Below are 17,711 nucleotides of genomic sequence, written 5' to 3' on the forward strand. Positions count from 1 at the left end.
AGTTCTTATCTGACCTGTGACTAATGCCAGTGACAGGTACTTTGGCTGTGGCAAATGACTAATGGTAGATCACCACCTGCTGGTGAGCTGGGGCAAATGCAGTATATTGGTTAAAAGTGTATTCTAGTGAAGCAAAATTAAGTATTTTCTCACAATAAAATTAATTTGATTTTTAAATATTTTTTGGAGAACTTTAGAATTTCTTACATGCTAAAACTCTGAAATGTGCTTAACTACACTAAAACAAAAGCCAGCAAATTTAGAGCTACAACCTCTCATGATATAAAATAAAACAGTTTCAGTTTCAGATACCAGAGAATTTTAGAAACCTGACAGACACACTGGGTACCATGCCTTCTTAGAAACTATTATACATGGTGGTCTGACTTAAACTTGGGAATAAAATAAGCTTCTGGCTTAAGAACACATGATTTATTCAGATAAATACTAAGCCACATGATAATACTCCAGAATGCTGACACACAAAATGCCCGAGTCAGCTGGGTGCCCCCTGCAAGAGAACTGTGAATACTTACTAGATTTAGTGCAGCATTTCCCAAACTTTTCAAGTCTGAGGCATATATGACCATCTCTGGGAAAAGATGACTAAAGTCACCAGAAACAAAAAATGAGGTTTTAATGAATTCTGTTAAACAATTTGTTGTACAACAGTCCAAACCCCATCCTTGAAAATTTTTAAAAAGTTACTGAAGTTCAAACCTGTAACTTTTTCAGACTGCTAGTGAATCCTTGACATGAAAAAACTAAATTGGCCATTCTCAACTTTTTAGATCTGCTACTTTAGTCAGTTTCCCAGAGATGGTCACATATCAATGCCTTTAAATATGCTGTGCAGCACACCAGCCTTCATATGTGATTGGCAGTGTGGCCATCAGAGAAAACTCAGAGGCCAAAAGAAAAGCTTGGGAAGCAGTAAGTCCCAGCAGAAGTTGTTAAGTAAGGACTAATGGAAGAAAGCACAGGAGGGAGAGGATGAAATGGTGCTGTGTGTAATGTACTACTACTACTTATCATTTCTATAGCGCTACAGTAATGTGTGTACTGGCTACCTGAGCCTTGCAAGCTGCCTGTTAATTTCCACACTTTAGGATTCATGCTGTACCTGGGAAAGAGTGAGTCATATGCATTGCGTTTTTTTCTAGCAAAAAAGATGCCGGTACTCAAATGCCAGGCTACCCTTCAGGGGTGGGGTGATCACTGAGGGACCCACCCCACAACAGCCAGGCCCCCTGCAACCAGTCACAGAATCTATGACAAGGCAGAATTTGTATGTAGAGCCTGAGCTCTTCCATTAAAATATGAGGACCATGGGTCAATTTTAGCAGACAGTAGAAAAGGTATCGGTACTCAGTACCTCCAAGTACCCTCTCAAAAAAAACCCTGGGCATATGTGACTTTGCATGTACTCAGAAAGGGCCTCATGTATGTTGAAGAGCTATCACAAGTGGCTCCTATTGCTGCAGGATGCTGACAACAGAGCCCATGTGCTGCTCTGGACCTGAGCATAAAACAACGGAGTCATTACCAGTGGAACACATAATGAAATCTGAAGGCACACTGCCTGGGAAGAACTGGATTAGTGGATGTCTGGAATTGCTGGCCAGATGCAAAAGCAAACAGGTCAGTGAAAGAACGCAGGCAAGCCTGGTGGTAAGAAAGATGTCTAGAGACAGAGCAAACAGCCCCTTATTTCACTTCAGTGTGGCTGCTCATTCAAATGCAGAAATCATTATCACTGACATGGTACTATCATGTACACAGACACTGACATCAGTGGAGAACTTATGCTACTTAAAGGCCCTCAATGTCCTGGCTAAGAAGTGAAAGATCAAAGCAGTGTCACAAACAGATGTAAAACAGGGGTCCACTATTTAAAACTATCCAAGTAGCAACAGTGCTGACTAGGGCTAATCAGTAATTGTCAGCTGCATAATCTGGATAATGCTGTAGAAAATTATCACTGATCATTCTGGAGCTATCTCAATAGTACTGGGGCAGTTTGGGGGACAGAGCTATGGCGGAGCCAGCAGTCTTAAACTTTATCCGGGTACTGCCCTGAATACCAATTATTCTGGGTACGGCCCAACACTGAATATCCAGGTATAAAAAAAAACACAGGAGTTGGTATTTTAAAAAACATTGATTGCCAAAGGCTTATTACCCCCCTCTATTGTTACTGTGCAATACATACAAATAAGGAGAATGCAAATCATGTCTGAGGTCATATAAGAGTGCAAAATGTACTGCTCCCAAAGACATCCTGTGATAAGCAGGATCTGACCAAGGGGTAAACTGTGAAGGTAATGTTTATAACAGGGTGCCTAGGCTTTCATAAAACCAATATTGCTCTAACCCAGTCCTCAGAAAACACGCTACTCAGGTTTTCTAGATATCCACAATGAATATGCTTCAAATAAATTTGCATGCCCTATCTCCATTCTGTGTACATTTATTCTATGCATTTTCATTGTAAGTATCCTGAAAACCTGACTGGCTAGCTGTGTCCTGAGGACTGGGTTGAGAACCTCTGCTCTAACCCTTTTGTCAGGATACTACACCATGCACTGCAGCGAACTTCCAACAGTGCAAGTGCTCATGAGCCCTTACTAAATGCAAATTAATGTTGCATTAAACAATATGTCCCAAACCCCTTTAAAAAAAAAAAACCTCTTAATTCTTTGTGCCATTTATCCGAAAGTTCTCAACAGATGAAAATATGCTTCTCGATATTAACTGCAGTCTCCTAAACCCAGCTCTGCATCAAGTTTCAATGTCTGCTTCCAGGTTTAAGGAATTTGCCACATAGTTCTATACAAATTATTCAGGCTCAAGTTAGATTATAATAGCAAAAAAGGAGGTTTCTCACAAATAGTCCAAGAGTGTTAAAACTAGTCTTAATACAAAAATTTTCTTATCAAAATATCCTCTTCAATCCAAACTTATTATAAGAATGGAACTTTAAATGCAAAGTATAGTTTTCACATCAGATTACATTACTCGATGAATTTTCAAAGTGCCTGCTCAAGCCTAAACAATAATCACAATTATATAGTTCAAAATGAACTTCTGCAAATCCGACAGGACTCTTTTTGCTACTGTGTTCATTATTGGCTTCTCTACATCCTACAAGTTTTGGTCAAGTTAGATTATGGCAAGTTTCCCAACCCTCAAAGCAGCCACAGAAACGTGGTAAGGAGCTGGGTTTTGGGGACTGCAGTTTGTATTGAGAATATCTTCATCTGTTGAGAACTTTCAGATAAGTGACAAAGAAGTTACTTCCCTGTTTACTAAGCTATGCTAGTGGCTGCTGAGCGCTAATGCCGACACAGCCCATTCACTTTGAACGGGTTGTGTCGGCATTGCTGCAGGGCGTAGTAAACGGGGGGGGGGGGGGGGTGTAAGAGTTTTCTTAAAACAGGTTTTTGGGACACTCTGCTTTATTATTTAATGTGACATCAGTTTGCACTTTTGGAAGCTGGTGGCAGTGTGTGGAGGGTCACCGTGACTGAGAACATTCGTTTAGCCTATCTAACAGCTTGAAAGGATTATATTAATGGTTTTGATACGATTCGTGTGCCTATATAAAATTACCCCACGGAAAATAGATGCACGTATTCATACTCACTCCGAGGCAGAAATAAATGAGCAGAACTGTATGTGCATATTTTAAAAAGTACTCACGTACGTGCCAATCCCATCCACCACTCCACCTAGTCTTCTAGATTGCAAGAGAGTGCGTTATGAGTAAGTTCACTCTGCTGACTTTGAATACCAGGGTGCTAAGTGATGGAATTCACTGCCAATGGCAATCAAGGGTCAACCTGATTACTTGGTAGTTCGTAAAAGACTGAACTCTACTCTTTGAGAGGTTTCTATCCATTGATGGAGTATCTTAGATTGCAAATAGCCATCAATGGTCTATATCTGAAATGTTGTTTATGGCTTTGTAAACCTTGTCTGGAGGAGTGGCCTAGTGGTTAGGGTGGTGGACTTTGGTCCTGGGGAACTGAGTTCGATTCCCACTTCAGGCACAGGCAGCTCCTTGTGAGTCTGGGCAAGTCACCTAACCCTCCATTGCCCCACGTAAGCCGCATTGAGCCTGCCATGAGTGGGAAAGCGAGGGGTACAAATGTAACAAAAAAAAAATTTACTGTTAGCCACATTGAACGCGAATATTTTGGGGATAATGTGGGGTATAAATGTAAAAAAAAAATTATATATATATATAGCGATTTTATAAGAAGGGAAGGGGAAAGGGAAAGTGTAACCTTTCTATAGCTACAATCAAAGAGGCCTACATATTGCATACAGGTACTTATTGTGTACCTGGAGCAGAGGGTTAAGTGACTTGCCCAAATTCACAACGATCTGCACTGGGAATCAAACCCAGTTCCCCAGGTTCTCAGGCTACTGCACTAACCATTACACTATTCCTTCACATTTTAACTTAAGAGCCCACCTGACTGTGTAAAACACAGTTATACATAAGCAAGTCCCTTATAACATTACCCACTATCCCCCAGATTCTATATAGCACGATCAAAATTGTGCATGCAATTTAATTACTTAACAAGCCAATCAGCACCAATAATCACCAGCAACTATTGATACTAATTGGCATTAATTAGAATTTACGTGCACAACTTGACAGGCGTAAATTTTAACACGTGCTGCCAAAAAGGAGGCGTGGAATGGATGGACCATGGGTGTTCTGAAAATCTATGCACACGGTTATAGAATACACCTGCTATGTGCCTAACTTAGGTGCCAGTATTTATGCCAAGATCTACTTGGTGTAAACAGATGCACCTAGAGTTAGGCACAGGCATGGCCGCTAGGTGTATTCTAGAAACCGGATAGGCATATTCTACAAACCGTGCCCAAGTCTAGGTGCGGATTACAGAATACATCTAGGCAATTTTCCAGGCACCAGCCTATGGGGGTAATTCTAAAAGGAAGCACCAATTCATAAGAATGCACTTAAAGACCAGCATGCTAGTCATTTCCTGCGAATGCGAACATGTACCTGCATCTAGTATTATTACAGAAATGATAAAGTAGTAGTAGTAGTAAAAGACCACGTTCATAGGCGTAGGACTTGGGCAGGGCACACATTTAGGCACATAAATTACAGAATACTATGATGTACATGTGCTCTTTAACAATCTAGACGCATGCATTTCCAGCAACTCTATGGCTGATGTAAGCACACCTGCCTAAAATATAAATGTGTACTTAGCCTGCTTGCTACACTAGTATTTTACACAGAAAAGGGTGCAAACAAGCACCCCTTTATAGAATTGGAAATTGACATTACTAAAATGCTACGTTTTCAGAAAAACTGATGATTTTATCCCCTCATTTTTCTTACCAGCAAATACTTGTAAGTCTACTGTACTTTAGATACGTGAGATAGCCGAGAACAATCATTTATGGTGTACTGAGAGACGAAAGTGTTGAGCTATTGTAGCTGAAATGCCAACTGGGGATTTCCAAAATGTAGTGCATCTATATTGTAACTAAAATATTCCCCCTAACAAAATATGTGCTTCTATGTATATATATTTTAACATGAATCAGTTAGAGGCTCTCAGTAAGCTACTTAACAAGAATTCTCTCCTGCCCCTAACGTGTGGAAATTAAAAGAATAAATAGTTCTTCTTTCTTTTATTCTTTCTCTGTCTATGTATGTTTGCCAATTGTCTTATTTCTGAAAAGAGCTCTAGGCCCTGGCAGAACCCCCCCCCGCCCCCCCCCAAAAACAAGAACATAACAGACAAGACATACATAAGCCACGACATACATCAATAAAACACAAACTACAACAATAAATTCAGAACAAAAGACAGAGTTACAGTGAGAGTAGCACAATGTGTCACGAATATTCTATAGGAGCTCTAAGATTAACAGGCACGTCAATTTCGTTACAAGAAATCTGCTTGCTTGAACAAAAGAGCTGCAGATTTATTTTGAGATACATGTATGAGAGTTTGTGCGTGGATATATATATTAATTTGGACTTATTTATTGCCTTTTTTTTAAAGAAATTCACTCAAAGCAGTGTACAGCAAATATAACTCAGACACAGGCAATAATTATAGCAGTAAAATATTCAAATTGTACCCATTATGATATAGTATGCTCTTTACAATAACACACTACATATTAAAACATCTTAATAGGCAGCAAAGAGAATAAGCAGAGGTAGAACTCATATGCGGCATAGCTACCATTGAGCAAGCCCAGCATAAAGCATAGTTTGTCGCAAAGTCACTGCAGTTCAGTTTCAGCTGGGCTAGATGGTTCTGTTGTGGGCACTGTAATGCTTGGTTGAACTGGCAGCCTGTTCAATGCACTTAGGGCCCCTTTTACAAAGCGGTGGTAAGCCCAATGCGGGCTAAAAGGTAAGTATCGCCGGACTAGTGCAGCACAAGCCCCCTTTTGCCGCAGCTTCGTAAAAGGGGCCACAAGAGAAATATATATTTTTTGGCTGATGTTAATGCTTGGCAGAACTATGTCTGTCCTCATCCAGGTGAGATTTCCGCTAGCTCCTTCCCAGTTTCTGTCCTTTGCGCTTAAGGGCCCAAGGTCAAATCTGGCGAGAACGAAAGTGTAGACTCTACAATTAAGGGCCCTTTTACTGAAGGGCATTAAGGGGCCCTTGTACTAAGCCGCATAAGTATCTACGTGCGCCCAACATGCGCCAAAATGGAGTTACCACCTGGCTACTGCGTGGCTCCTGTGGTAATTTCATTTTTGGCGCATGTCTGAAAAAGAATTTTTCTTTTCAGAAGCGCATATTGGACGCGCGCCAACTGGCATTTAATGCTCGTAGGTCATTACCGCTCGGTTACCATGTGAGACTTTACCACTAGGTCAATGGCTGGCGGTAAGTTGTCAGACCCAAAATGGACGCACACCAATTTTCATTTTGCCACACGTCCATTTTCGGCAAAAATTTCAAAAAGGCATTTTTTGCAGGTGAGCTGAAAAATGATTCTGCATGCACCCAAAACGTGCACCTACACTACCCCTGGCCAGTTTTCAGTGCACCTTAGTAAAAGGATTAGCACGTCGCACGTGCCAACAGGCTACTGCAAGATGTATTAAAGTGTTTTCTGGTATTTTGCCCGTTAGCACATGCATTAGTTGTTTGGGGGGGGGTGGAGGGGACGGAGGGGGGGGTTGTTCCATTGTTATCCAGTTAGCATATTATGATTAACATGCACTAACTAAATAATGCTGAGTTGACGCAGCCGCTCTTACACCTCCTAAATGGGAGGCAGTAAGTGCTCCTGTGTTAATTTTTTGCAGGTACCATGTGCTAATGCAAACATTAAAGCAGGACCTGCAAAAAAAGAAAAAAAAAAGCCTTGACAATATGCCACAGTAAATCTGGATATGGCATGCCGGAAAGTCTTGTGTTAGAACATGCTAAGCCCAGATTTTACCAGGTTTTAGTAAAAGGGCCCCTTAGAGATGTCATTGCATTGTTTCAAATGCTTTTGCCTTTTTTTGTTAAAGATCTAGTTAAAACAATTTGTAAAAGTTATGGTATAATTTGATTTTTATTTGGCGTAAAACTAATTCAGATCTTTTGGAGAAGTTGATATCTAAGCCAAATCTGTTGTATTGGTTTGATTCAGTTTCTGTATGATCAATATACTTATGTGTTACCATTAAAGTGGTGTGTTTGACAAAGATACTGCTCATACTATATTACCCAAAATACCAGTTAATTTTACCCAAGAAAAGTCCCAAACAATGTGAATATCACTCAGTTAGTATAAAGCATTTTCCACATTTAAAACATGCTTTACATGCAGAAAATGGCTGTATAAAAACTCACTAGCTAAATATATAAGTACATACAGACCAAGATTGCATGTACGTTATGCACACATAGTAACATAGTAGATGGCAGCAGAAAAAGACCTTCACGGCCCATCCAGTCTGCCCAACAAGATAACTCATATGTGCTACTTTTTGTGTATACCCAATATAATATAAATGCTATGTGGCTCACTTTTCCATAAACCTAAACAAATTATAAGTGACTCAAACAAAAATATCAAGTTGAAATAAAAAATAAAAAGGGGAACACTCAAAATGTCCAGTGGATCTCGGAAAGAGAAACCCAAAAATAAACACATGTCAAAGCTAAAAAAAGATGAAGAAAGAAATCTACATGGCAAAAAGCAAGGGTGAAAGAAAAGATTCCTAAAGGAAGAGAGATGACAAAAATTTTCTTCAAGTATGACAGGGAGAGGAGGAAAACCAGGTGTAACTGTAAGACTGAAAGATTCTGAAGAACAATGTATAGAGAGGGAGGAGGAAAAGGCAGAATTGCTAAACAAATATTTCTGTTTGGTGTTCACAAAAGAAAAGCCTGGAGGAGGACTTCAAATGACCAGCAAAGATGCACATGAGAACGGAGTAGATATCTCACTGTTCACAGAACACAGTGTTTATGAACAACTTGGAAAACAGAAAGTGGATGACAGGAGGCCAGACAAAATACATCACAGGATACTATAGGAGCTCAGAGACGTTTGGACATGTCCACTGAAGGATGCACTTGATAGATCTTCCAAAAAGGGAAAGGTTCTGTGGGACTACAGAAGCGCAGCTGTGGTCCCTCTTCAACTTTAACAACTTTGAATTGTTAAAGTTGAATAGTTAGAGCAGCAGGCTGAGAACCGGGGGGGGGGGGGGGGGGGGGGGGTTTCAAATCCCACTGCAGCTTCTTGTGATCTTAACCCTATATTGTCTCAGGTACAAACTCAGCTTGTGAGCCCTCCAGGAACAGAAAAAATATCTAGTGTAGCTGAATGTTTACCACGGCGACAGATTTTGGGCTTGCAGGCAGTATACAAGAAATATTTTTTTTAAATAGATATAAATAAGCCATGAGAGAGAAAAGATAGAAAACTACAAACCAGTGAGCCTTAATTCACTGGTAGGAAAAGTAATTGAGAAGCAACTGGATGACAGGATAACGAACTATCTTATATCAAATGGGTTGCAAGATCTGAGGAAACACAGTTATACCAGGGCTAAAAAGTGCTAATTGAATGTAGCAGGTTTCTTCAACTGAGTGATTACTGAACTAGATCAACAGCATGTGCTAGATGTGGTCAAGTTGGTTTTCAGCAAAATCTTCACAGGAGGCTCATGAATAAAGTGAACAGCCACAGGGTGGGTCCCAAGGTAGTGAAATGGGTTAATTAAATTTGATACACTGATTTACAGCCCGCCCCTTTCAGTTTGCAACTGTACAGAGCAAGTTACACAGACAATTAGAAGCTGGTTAAATACAGAAGATGGAGAGTAATAGTAAAGGGAATTCACTCAGAAGAGAGAAGGGTGAGTAGTGGAATACCTCAGGGATCGGTCCTATAAACGATCCTGTTTAATATCTCTGCTAGAGATAATGTCAAAGGGTTAGCAAGCTGCATTTTTGTGCATCTGTGACAGAAAGGATACCCTTGAAGCAGTAGACCACATGTGAAGTGATACACAAAAATTGGAAATTTGGCCGAACACTCAGCAGTTACCCTTTGATGCAAAGAAATGCAGAGTGATGCATCTGGGGTGCAGAAATCCAAAGCAGCTATATAAGATGGGGGGAGATGATGATATACATGGACCAGGACAGATCTGAAATCTTCTGCCCAATGTGTGATGGCAGCCAAAAAAGCAAACAGGATGCTAGGAATTATTAGGAAAGGGATGCAAAATAAGACCAAAAATATTATAATGCCTTTGCATCACTCAATGGTGCAACCCCACCTTGAGTATTGTGTTCAATTCAAGTCACCATATCTCAAAAAAGATATAGCGGAATTAGAAAAGGTTCAAAGAAGAGCATCCAAAATGATAAAGGGGATGGAACTACTCCCATATGAGGAAAGGTTAAAGAGGTTAGGGTTCTTCAGCTTGAAAAAGAGACATCTGAGGGAGGATATGATTGAAATCTATAAAATCCTGAGTGGTGTAGAACGGGTAATAGTGAATCAATTTTTCACCCTTTCAAAAAATACAAAGACCAGGGGACACTCAATGAAATTACATGGAAATACTTGTAAAACAAATAGAGGGAAATATTTTTTCACTCAAAGAATAGTTACGCTCTGGAACTCACTGCCAGAGTATGTGGTAGACAGCGGTCAGTGTATCTGGGTTTAAAAAAGGTTTGGACAAGTTCCTGAAGGAAAAGTCCATACTCTGTTATTTAGATGGACATGGGGAAAGCCAATGCTTGCCCCGGGATTTGTTGGATGAAATAGTGCTACTAAATAGGATTCTGTCAGGTACTTGTGACCTGGATTGGCCACAGTTGGAAGCAGGATACTGGGCTAGATGTACCATTGGTTTGACCCAATATGGCTATTCTTATGATCTCATGTTCTTATGATATCAAGTTACTAAAAATGAAATGACAAGGCAGTGACCCAAGCTAATGTGCATCAGTGATATGCAAAAAATTAAAACCAGAAATAACAGTTTTTTGGGTTTGTTTGGTTTTGGTTTTTTGTTTTTTTTGGCAAAAACTCAGTAACAAATCAAAATAGTTTTTAAAGAGCCATTGCCAAAAGCTCGTGAACAAATCTCTAGAAAAATGAAAATTCTCACCTCATTTTAGAATTCTGCCATACTGAATTCTATTGGCGGCCCTTTAATTTCAATCGGTAAATTAAACAAAGATGAGGCCATTCCTTTAGAACAGCAATGAGTTCTATACCATTAGGAACCATCCCATGAAATTTCCTTTAACTCTCAGCCATGCCATTTACTTGCATTCCCAGTAAAAGTGTGCGCTATGCACTTCAAGAGGAAATGAAAGCCGCTAATCTACTTTTCAAGTGAAACATTTGAGGTGATTGATCTAACCTGGGGCACAGTACATTCTCTCCATGGCATCGCTGTCACAGGAATCTTCAACCTCACTCCACCTGCTAAAATATGTTAGCTGAATGTGTCCTAAAAACAAAACGACAGGAGAAATCAAAACATTTTTCCCTGCCATTATCTGCAGAAGTGAACTGTAATTACTCCTTTTGTAGCTAAAAACAGTATCATTAAGAATAATGGCATCATTAAGTACTAGAAGCTATTACTGTGGGTGAATTTGCTGCACTGATAATGAAGCTCCAGACAGGAAATGAAGATACTAATTACAAGATAAAATGCCTACTCAGTTAACTGGAAGCAACAGTGAAAAAAAAAAAAAAGAAATGCATTTGCAAAAGTTCCTGACCTCTATCATTCAATAAGATGTTGTTTGGGTTCAAATCGCGGCACACAATTCCTTCTCTATGTAAAGCATCAAGGGCAACAACAATTTCAGCTGCCCATCTTTGAATGCAGTCCTCCGGGATGAAAAACTGCGAGGCTAGTGCTAATCTTTCATCAAGATCCTGGAAAATTTGATGTACACCCTTTTCGCCTTCTAATATTTTGCCATTAATGCCCTCTGCCTCTTGGCCTTCCTCTTGAACCTTAAACAGCAGCACGTTTGTTGGATCCACTTTACCAAAGTCTTCTCCCTGACTTGTGAATACAAAAAGTTCTTCATTCTGTACAGAATTAAGCACTGAGCTCTGTTTCTCAGCACTAGAAAGGTGATCAGCAGCAAATAATAAGCTTTCTTCTGTATCCTCCATATTTAGTGTTGAAGCTACGGTACCAGTCTTAAGTCCTTGAAAAGGAGCATTATCATTCTGGGACATACCTTCTGAACTGGTCGGAGTGAAAGCTGTAAACAACGACTCTATACCCTCCTCAGTAACATTGATTTGTCCTTTTGATACATTAGATGATTCTTTGCTAATAGAATGGATGGGTTCTTGCACAACAAAGTTCAAATTTTCTTCTTGTGCTTTGCATTGCTCTAAACTATGGTTCAGTTGTAAGACGTCAGGAGTTTCTAACAGTTTGTTTTCCAAGATTTCAACGTCATTCACAGGTAACTTGGGAGGTCCTTCTTCTAGCTGATCTGATATACTGGGCAGATTAACCAGAAGATCTGGTCTTCCTTCATCTGTATTAACATCATCCCAAGCAGCATCCTTGAAAGATATAACAGGCACAGAGTCATTTGAACCTCTACTTACAGTGTCATGACTTTTGAAGTCTACTTTGTCAACTGCGGCCTCAAGACTCTCAGAACTATCATGATATGGTAGAGGCAATAATGGCTTTAAAGGTTCTGATTTTAAGCTGTAGAGCTTTTCTCCAAAATCAAGGCCCGGGAGCTCACTGCCACTATCTTTGCTGTCTATTCTGAAAAATTCCATGGGACTGTTCTTGGACTTACTCAATGAATCAGATATTCGAGTTGGACTAATCGTTTCTAGAGTAGTCTCTTCAGTGAAGAACTTTAGGTCTTGTGATGTGAGCTGAGTGCTGAGTCTTTCACTATCCAATACAGAAGTTCCCAAATCTTTGGCATCTGTGTCCTCACCTTCTAGCTTAACCAAAGGCTCCTCACTCAAAGAATCTGGTTCAATCTTCTCCTGCCCATATTCATTGCATAATGTTAAATAGCTAGTTGTGCATTCTTCTTCTGAACTCGATCCAGAATCAATCCATTGTAAAGGACTCTCTCTACCTTCTTCTTCCTGGGTGCTACTATCATCTTGAGAACTTGGTGTTAAACTGTTCTTCAATGGTAGAACTTTAAGCATGTTCCCACCAATACTGTCCTTGGATTCAATGCTGCTGCTGCTGCTATTTTTGGGGCTAGGAATCAGCTGTTTCACATAAACTTCAGTTGGGTTTAATCTTTTCTTTTCAGGGACTTCAAAGCTTCTGTCAGGGCTTCTGTTTAAAAACTTGCTAACATAAGACCATAGTTTGCCTCCTACAATCAAGAAAGAAATTAGAGGTTAAGAAGGAAAAGTAACACTTCTTTCAACAATACTGTATAGACTAGGGAACCTTAAATTAGTGAGATATGCATAAAGCTTAACATAACAATGTACTTTCCTGAGTTTTGTTGCAATAAACATATAAACCAAAAACAATTACTGAGATGGGCTGCAGCTTTGCTCTGGAGGTACCAGGGGTGAATGGTCTGTGTTTAATACAAAAACAAGCAAGCAACCATTTCCAACAATGCAGTGATGTACCACTGGGTACAGATTATAATAGAAATATTCTAAAGAATGGCATGATTGTCATTTCAAAATTTTTACTTAACATTCTAACACAAGCAAAAAAAAATGTAAACTGCTAATTAGTAATTAAATGTAACAACACATCACTGAGTATATTAATTACTAAAGTGGCTCATTTATGCTAAATGCTACTGAATGCCACAAACGTTTTATCACAAGCAGCTTCCTTGTGAAACAGAGATATGAACTAGAGATACAAATAAATATGGTATGAAATTATTCTCTCCAGTGAAACCAATTTTGTTCTGTTTTGAAAAAGCTCACCCCAGGGTCAGAAAGCAGAGATTGTATATGCCCATGTATGCAATTACATTTTTATGAATGACATACCAACAATTTAAATTTTTGCCCGTGTATTATGTAAGACAACTTAAAACCCATTAGTGGAACATGCTAATATAGCAGTGTGGCAGAAGTCCTTTTTTTCTTATATTACAGCAATATGCAACTTTCTCTATGGCCTAAATCCACTGAATCTCTTCCCACTTACTTATTCGCATTATGGGGTCCTTTTACTAAACTGCATTGAACATTTTGAAGTCACTTTCCTGTCCGCATGTGCTAATCGCACACTATTTTTTTTGTTAATTTTTCAGGAGGGACGTATCATGGGTGGGGAATGAGTGTAGAAGTATTACCCAGCTAGCGTGTTTGCATTAACACAACCTAACTAGATAACTCAGACTTAACGCAGGAGCAATTAGCGCCTCCTAAATAGGAGGCGGTAAGTGCTTCCACATTAATATTTTTGCAGATCTCATACGCTAACGAAAAATTTAAAGTAGGACCTGCAGAAAGAAAAAACAAAAAATGCCTTATTTTGAGGCTCCATTAGAAATGGGCTTAGTGCGCAGGAAAGTCCCATGGTAAAACGCGCTAACCCATTTCATAATGCTTTTTAGTAAAAGGGCCTCTATGTGTAATACTTAACTTCCCAGTGTGGTAGTACAATAATTTTCTGACAAAAACTAGCAGCATACAGGGAGAAGTTATCAATGTGGGCTGCTTTAAGATATGCTATTTTACTGTTACTCCCAGCTATTAGTAACTAGGCCTCATTGCATAAAAATGGGACCCATGGTAAAATAGCACCAGTTAGTAGTAAAATAGCCCATCTTAACGGTAGCCCAATGTTGATAACTACATCCATAAACCACTTCCTTACATTCAAGACAATGGGAGTTTTACAAACAACAACAAAGAAAAAAGGTTATTTGAACCTGGCATAAATCTGAAAAGACTACCCATAACCTATTTGCTAATTTGTGTTCACTGCTAATGCACGTTAATTTAACGCACATTTAATACACAAACCCTGTTTTCCTCAATAGGACCTATTTATCAACTGTAAGGGCAATTCTATAAACTGGACGCTAACAAAGAATAGTTGCATAGACATATGTAGGCGTGTTCGTATGCTTGTGTGCTAGCATGCCTCCTAAGTGCTATTCTGTAAATACGTGACTATCTTGCATAGCGTATATATGCAAAGGGAATATACATGGACGGGGCTCCCGGCGACACCTACTGTATGCTAGACGTGTCCTTGCCGTATTTAAGAGCTCACACAGCAGTTCGCTGGCTGGCGCAAGTGCGAGTACTTAAATTGTTGGTGCACTGATGCAGTGGCGTACCAAGGGGGGGCGGTGGGGGCGGTCCGCCCCGGGTGCACGCCGCTGGGGGGTGCCGTGGCGCGCGCCTGTTGCGAGAGTTCGCTAACTTCTCTCATTCGCTGCAGCTCCCTCTGCCCCGGAACAGGTTAATTCCTGTTCCGGGGCAGAGGGAGCTGCAGCGAACGAGCAAAGTTAGTAAACTCGCAGCAGGCGCGCGCTGCGGCACACCCCCCCAGCGGCATGCACCCGGGAGGGGGGGCTCTTTCGCCGGGGGGGGGGGGGGGGGTCCGCGCTGCCCCAGGTGTCCGCCCCCCTAGGAACGCCACTGCACTGATGCCATGTTAAGCCAGTCGTTCAGTCACTTTTATGTGTGGAAAAGGCCATTTAAAAATTGTGTGGCTATTTACAGGCATATATGTACCTGCTTTGTAAAATCATGCAACTTATAGGCATTCGGGGGGGGGGGGGGGGGCATAGTTTGAGTGCAGCAGATTTGTTGTGATAAACACATGTATTTTATAAAATGCAGAGAAACATGCGTAGAGTGCACACACACATTTACACCAACTTTGGAGCTAATGTAAATATGTGCACTGCCATTTGCATGCTATGGAGATGGATTCTGAGAGCTTGTTTGTAAAAGGCACATAAGCGCCTATGTTGCCTGTATAAAATAAGCTTAAAATTGATGAGCTTTTGTTAAATATAGGAATGTGCATAAACACATGCTAACTGGTTAATGCTTGTGTAGCAGTATGACTCTGGGCTCCTTGTGACTCTGGGCAAGTCACTTAACCCTCCATTGCCCCAGGTACAAATAAGTACCTGTATACAATATGTAAGCCGCATTTAGCCTGCCATGAGTGGGAAAGCGCGGGGTACAAATGTAACAAAAAAAAATTATGCTCACAAGTAAATAAAGCCTGATTCCGTCACAGAATAGATAAACTAAGAACAAAAAAGTCTATTTAAATTCTTTTAATCATCTTCCTGCAAACCTGTTCCTGACAGGGCCCCACAGTCACTAGTTTCACTAGTCTTGTCTTAAAGGTTAATCCAAACCAGGCCTGGCCTCAAAGATCAGAAGGTCACTAGCTTCCAAGGCAGGGGCGTAGCAAAGTGAGGCCACGGGGGCATGGGCCCCCCACAGATTTAGTCCTGGCCCCCTTCACTTTCAACCCCCCCCCCCCCCCCCGTGCCACTACCACTGCCACAAGGTACCTTTGCTGGCAGGGGTCCTCAACCCCCGCCAGCCTTAGTCTTCTTCAGCACCAGTCTCCTGTGCTTTCGCTGATCTGTGCTGAGAGTCCTGACGTCCAGCACGTTCCTTTAAGTGGTATTCAAATATAAAAAAGATACCATAATTTTATTTCAAAAACACTTTTAACAAACATAAATAAATATATAAATGATCAACTGCAACCTGACAATGCACAGAATTCTTTAAGGACTCTCCAGAGTTATTTAAACGTGTATACAGAAAACTAAGAAGAATGAAATACTTATCTACAGGCTCACAAGAAGCAAACTAAATCCTAAGATATAGTGTATCTAGATTTTCAGAAAGCTTTTGACAAAGTTCCTCATAAGAGATGTCTAAGAAAATTAAAAAGCCATGGGATAGGAGGCAATGTCCTTCTGTGAATTCGGAATAGGTTACTGGACAGAAAACAGACGGTAAGGTTAAAAGGTCATTTTTCTCAATGGAGGAGGTTAAATAGTGGAAATTTGCAGGTATCTGTACTGGGATCGGTGCTGCTTAACATATTTATAAATGATCTGGAAATCGGAATGACGAGTGAGGTAATTTAATTTGCAGATGACACAAAACTATTCAAAGTTGTCAAAACACATGCGGATTGTGAAAAATTGCAGGAAGACCTCAGGAAACTGGAAGAGTGGGCATCCAAATGGCAGATGAAATTTAATGTGGAAAAATGCAAGTGATGCACATTGGGAAGACTAATGCAAATCATTGTTACCTGACGCTAGTATCCACCTTAGCAATCAGCACTCAAGAAAAAGAGCTATGTATTATTATAAACATTACCCTGAAATCTTCTGCCTAGTGTGCTGTGGCAGCTAAAAAATTCAAACAGGATGCTAGAAATTATTAAGAACGTAATGCAAAATAAGACCAAGAATCCAATAATGCCTCTGTATGTCTCCATGGTGCAATCTCACCTTGAGTACTGAATTCAATTCTGGTCACCATATTTCAAAAAAAAGATATAGCAAAATTAGAAAACGCTCAAGAAGAGCAACCAAAATGATAAAGATGATGGAATTCCTTCCATATGAGGGAAGGCTAAAGTGGTTACGGCTCCTCAGCTTGGAAAACAGACAGCTGAGAGGCGATATGATTGAGGTGTACAAAATCCTGAGTGGTATAGAACGGGTAAAATTAAACCAATTTTTCACTCTTTCAGAAAGTATAACGACCAAGGGACATTCAATGAAATTACAAAGACATACTTTTAAAACAAACAGAAGGAAATATTTTTTCACTCAAAGAATAGTTATGCTTTGGAACTCATTGCCAGAGGATGTGGTAACGGTGGTTAGCTTAACTGGGTTTAAAAAAGGTTTGGAAAAGTTCCTGGAGGAAACATCCATAACAATAATAATAATAATAATAATAGATGACACTTGTATCCCACACCACAAAAGTTCAGTATGACTCACAAAAGAGTAATCTGGACCAACTCCAGGAATATTACACATGAAGGTCAACTGACTGTCAAGGAAAATAACAGTCACATTTGTCTTTAAAAGGTTTTTGTCAGGGTCGGCTTTTTTCAGTAGTACCAGTGGGATTTGAACCGGCCACCTCTGGATTACAAGACCGGTGCTCTAACTATGTCTATTGATGTTTAAAAGGTTTTCAACAGTTTTC

The 17,711-nt window shown here is 40.1% G+C and overlaps 1 protein-coding gene and 1 long non-coding RNA gene across 5 annotated transcripts in view; one reads left to right on the top strand and one right to left on the bottom strand.

Moving 5' to 3' along the window:
* RPS6KC1 (ribosomal protein S6 kinase C1) overlaps positions 1-17,711 on the bottom strand; it is a 335,059-nt gene that overhangs the window by 80,264 nt on the left and 237,084 nt on the right. For all 3 annotated transcript variants that reach the window (XM_030196044.1, XM_030196043.1, XM_030196042.1), the window contains 2 exons: positions 11,282-12,886; positions 10,915-11,004 (listed from right to left, as the gene is read on the bottom strand). In XM_030196044.1, the coding sequence (XP_030051904.1) occupies positions 10,915-11,004; positions 11,282-12,886 (1,695 nt within the window). The remainder of the gene's footprint in view (positions 1-10,914; positions 11,005-11,281; positions 12,887-17,711) is intronic.
* Positions 1-17,711, top strand: part of LOC115465521 — a 74,547-nt gene that overhangs the window by 10,349 nt on the left and 46,487 nt on the right. The gene's annotated exons all lie outside the window — the stretch shown is intronic.

This window comes from Microcaecilia unicolor, chromosome 3 (genome assembly GCF_901765095.1).
Source record: "Microcaecilia unicolor chromosome 3, aMicUni1.1, whole genome shotgun sequence".
NCBI lineage: Eukaryota > Metazoa > Chordata > Amphibia > Gymnophiona > Siphonopidae > Microcaecilia > Microcaecilia unicolor.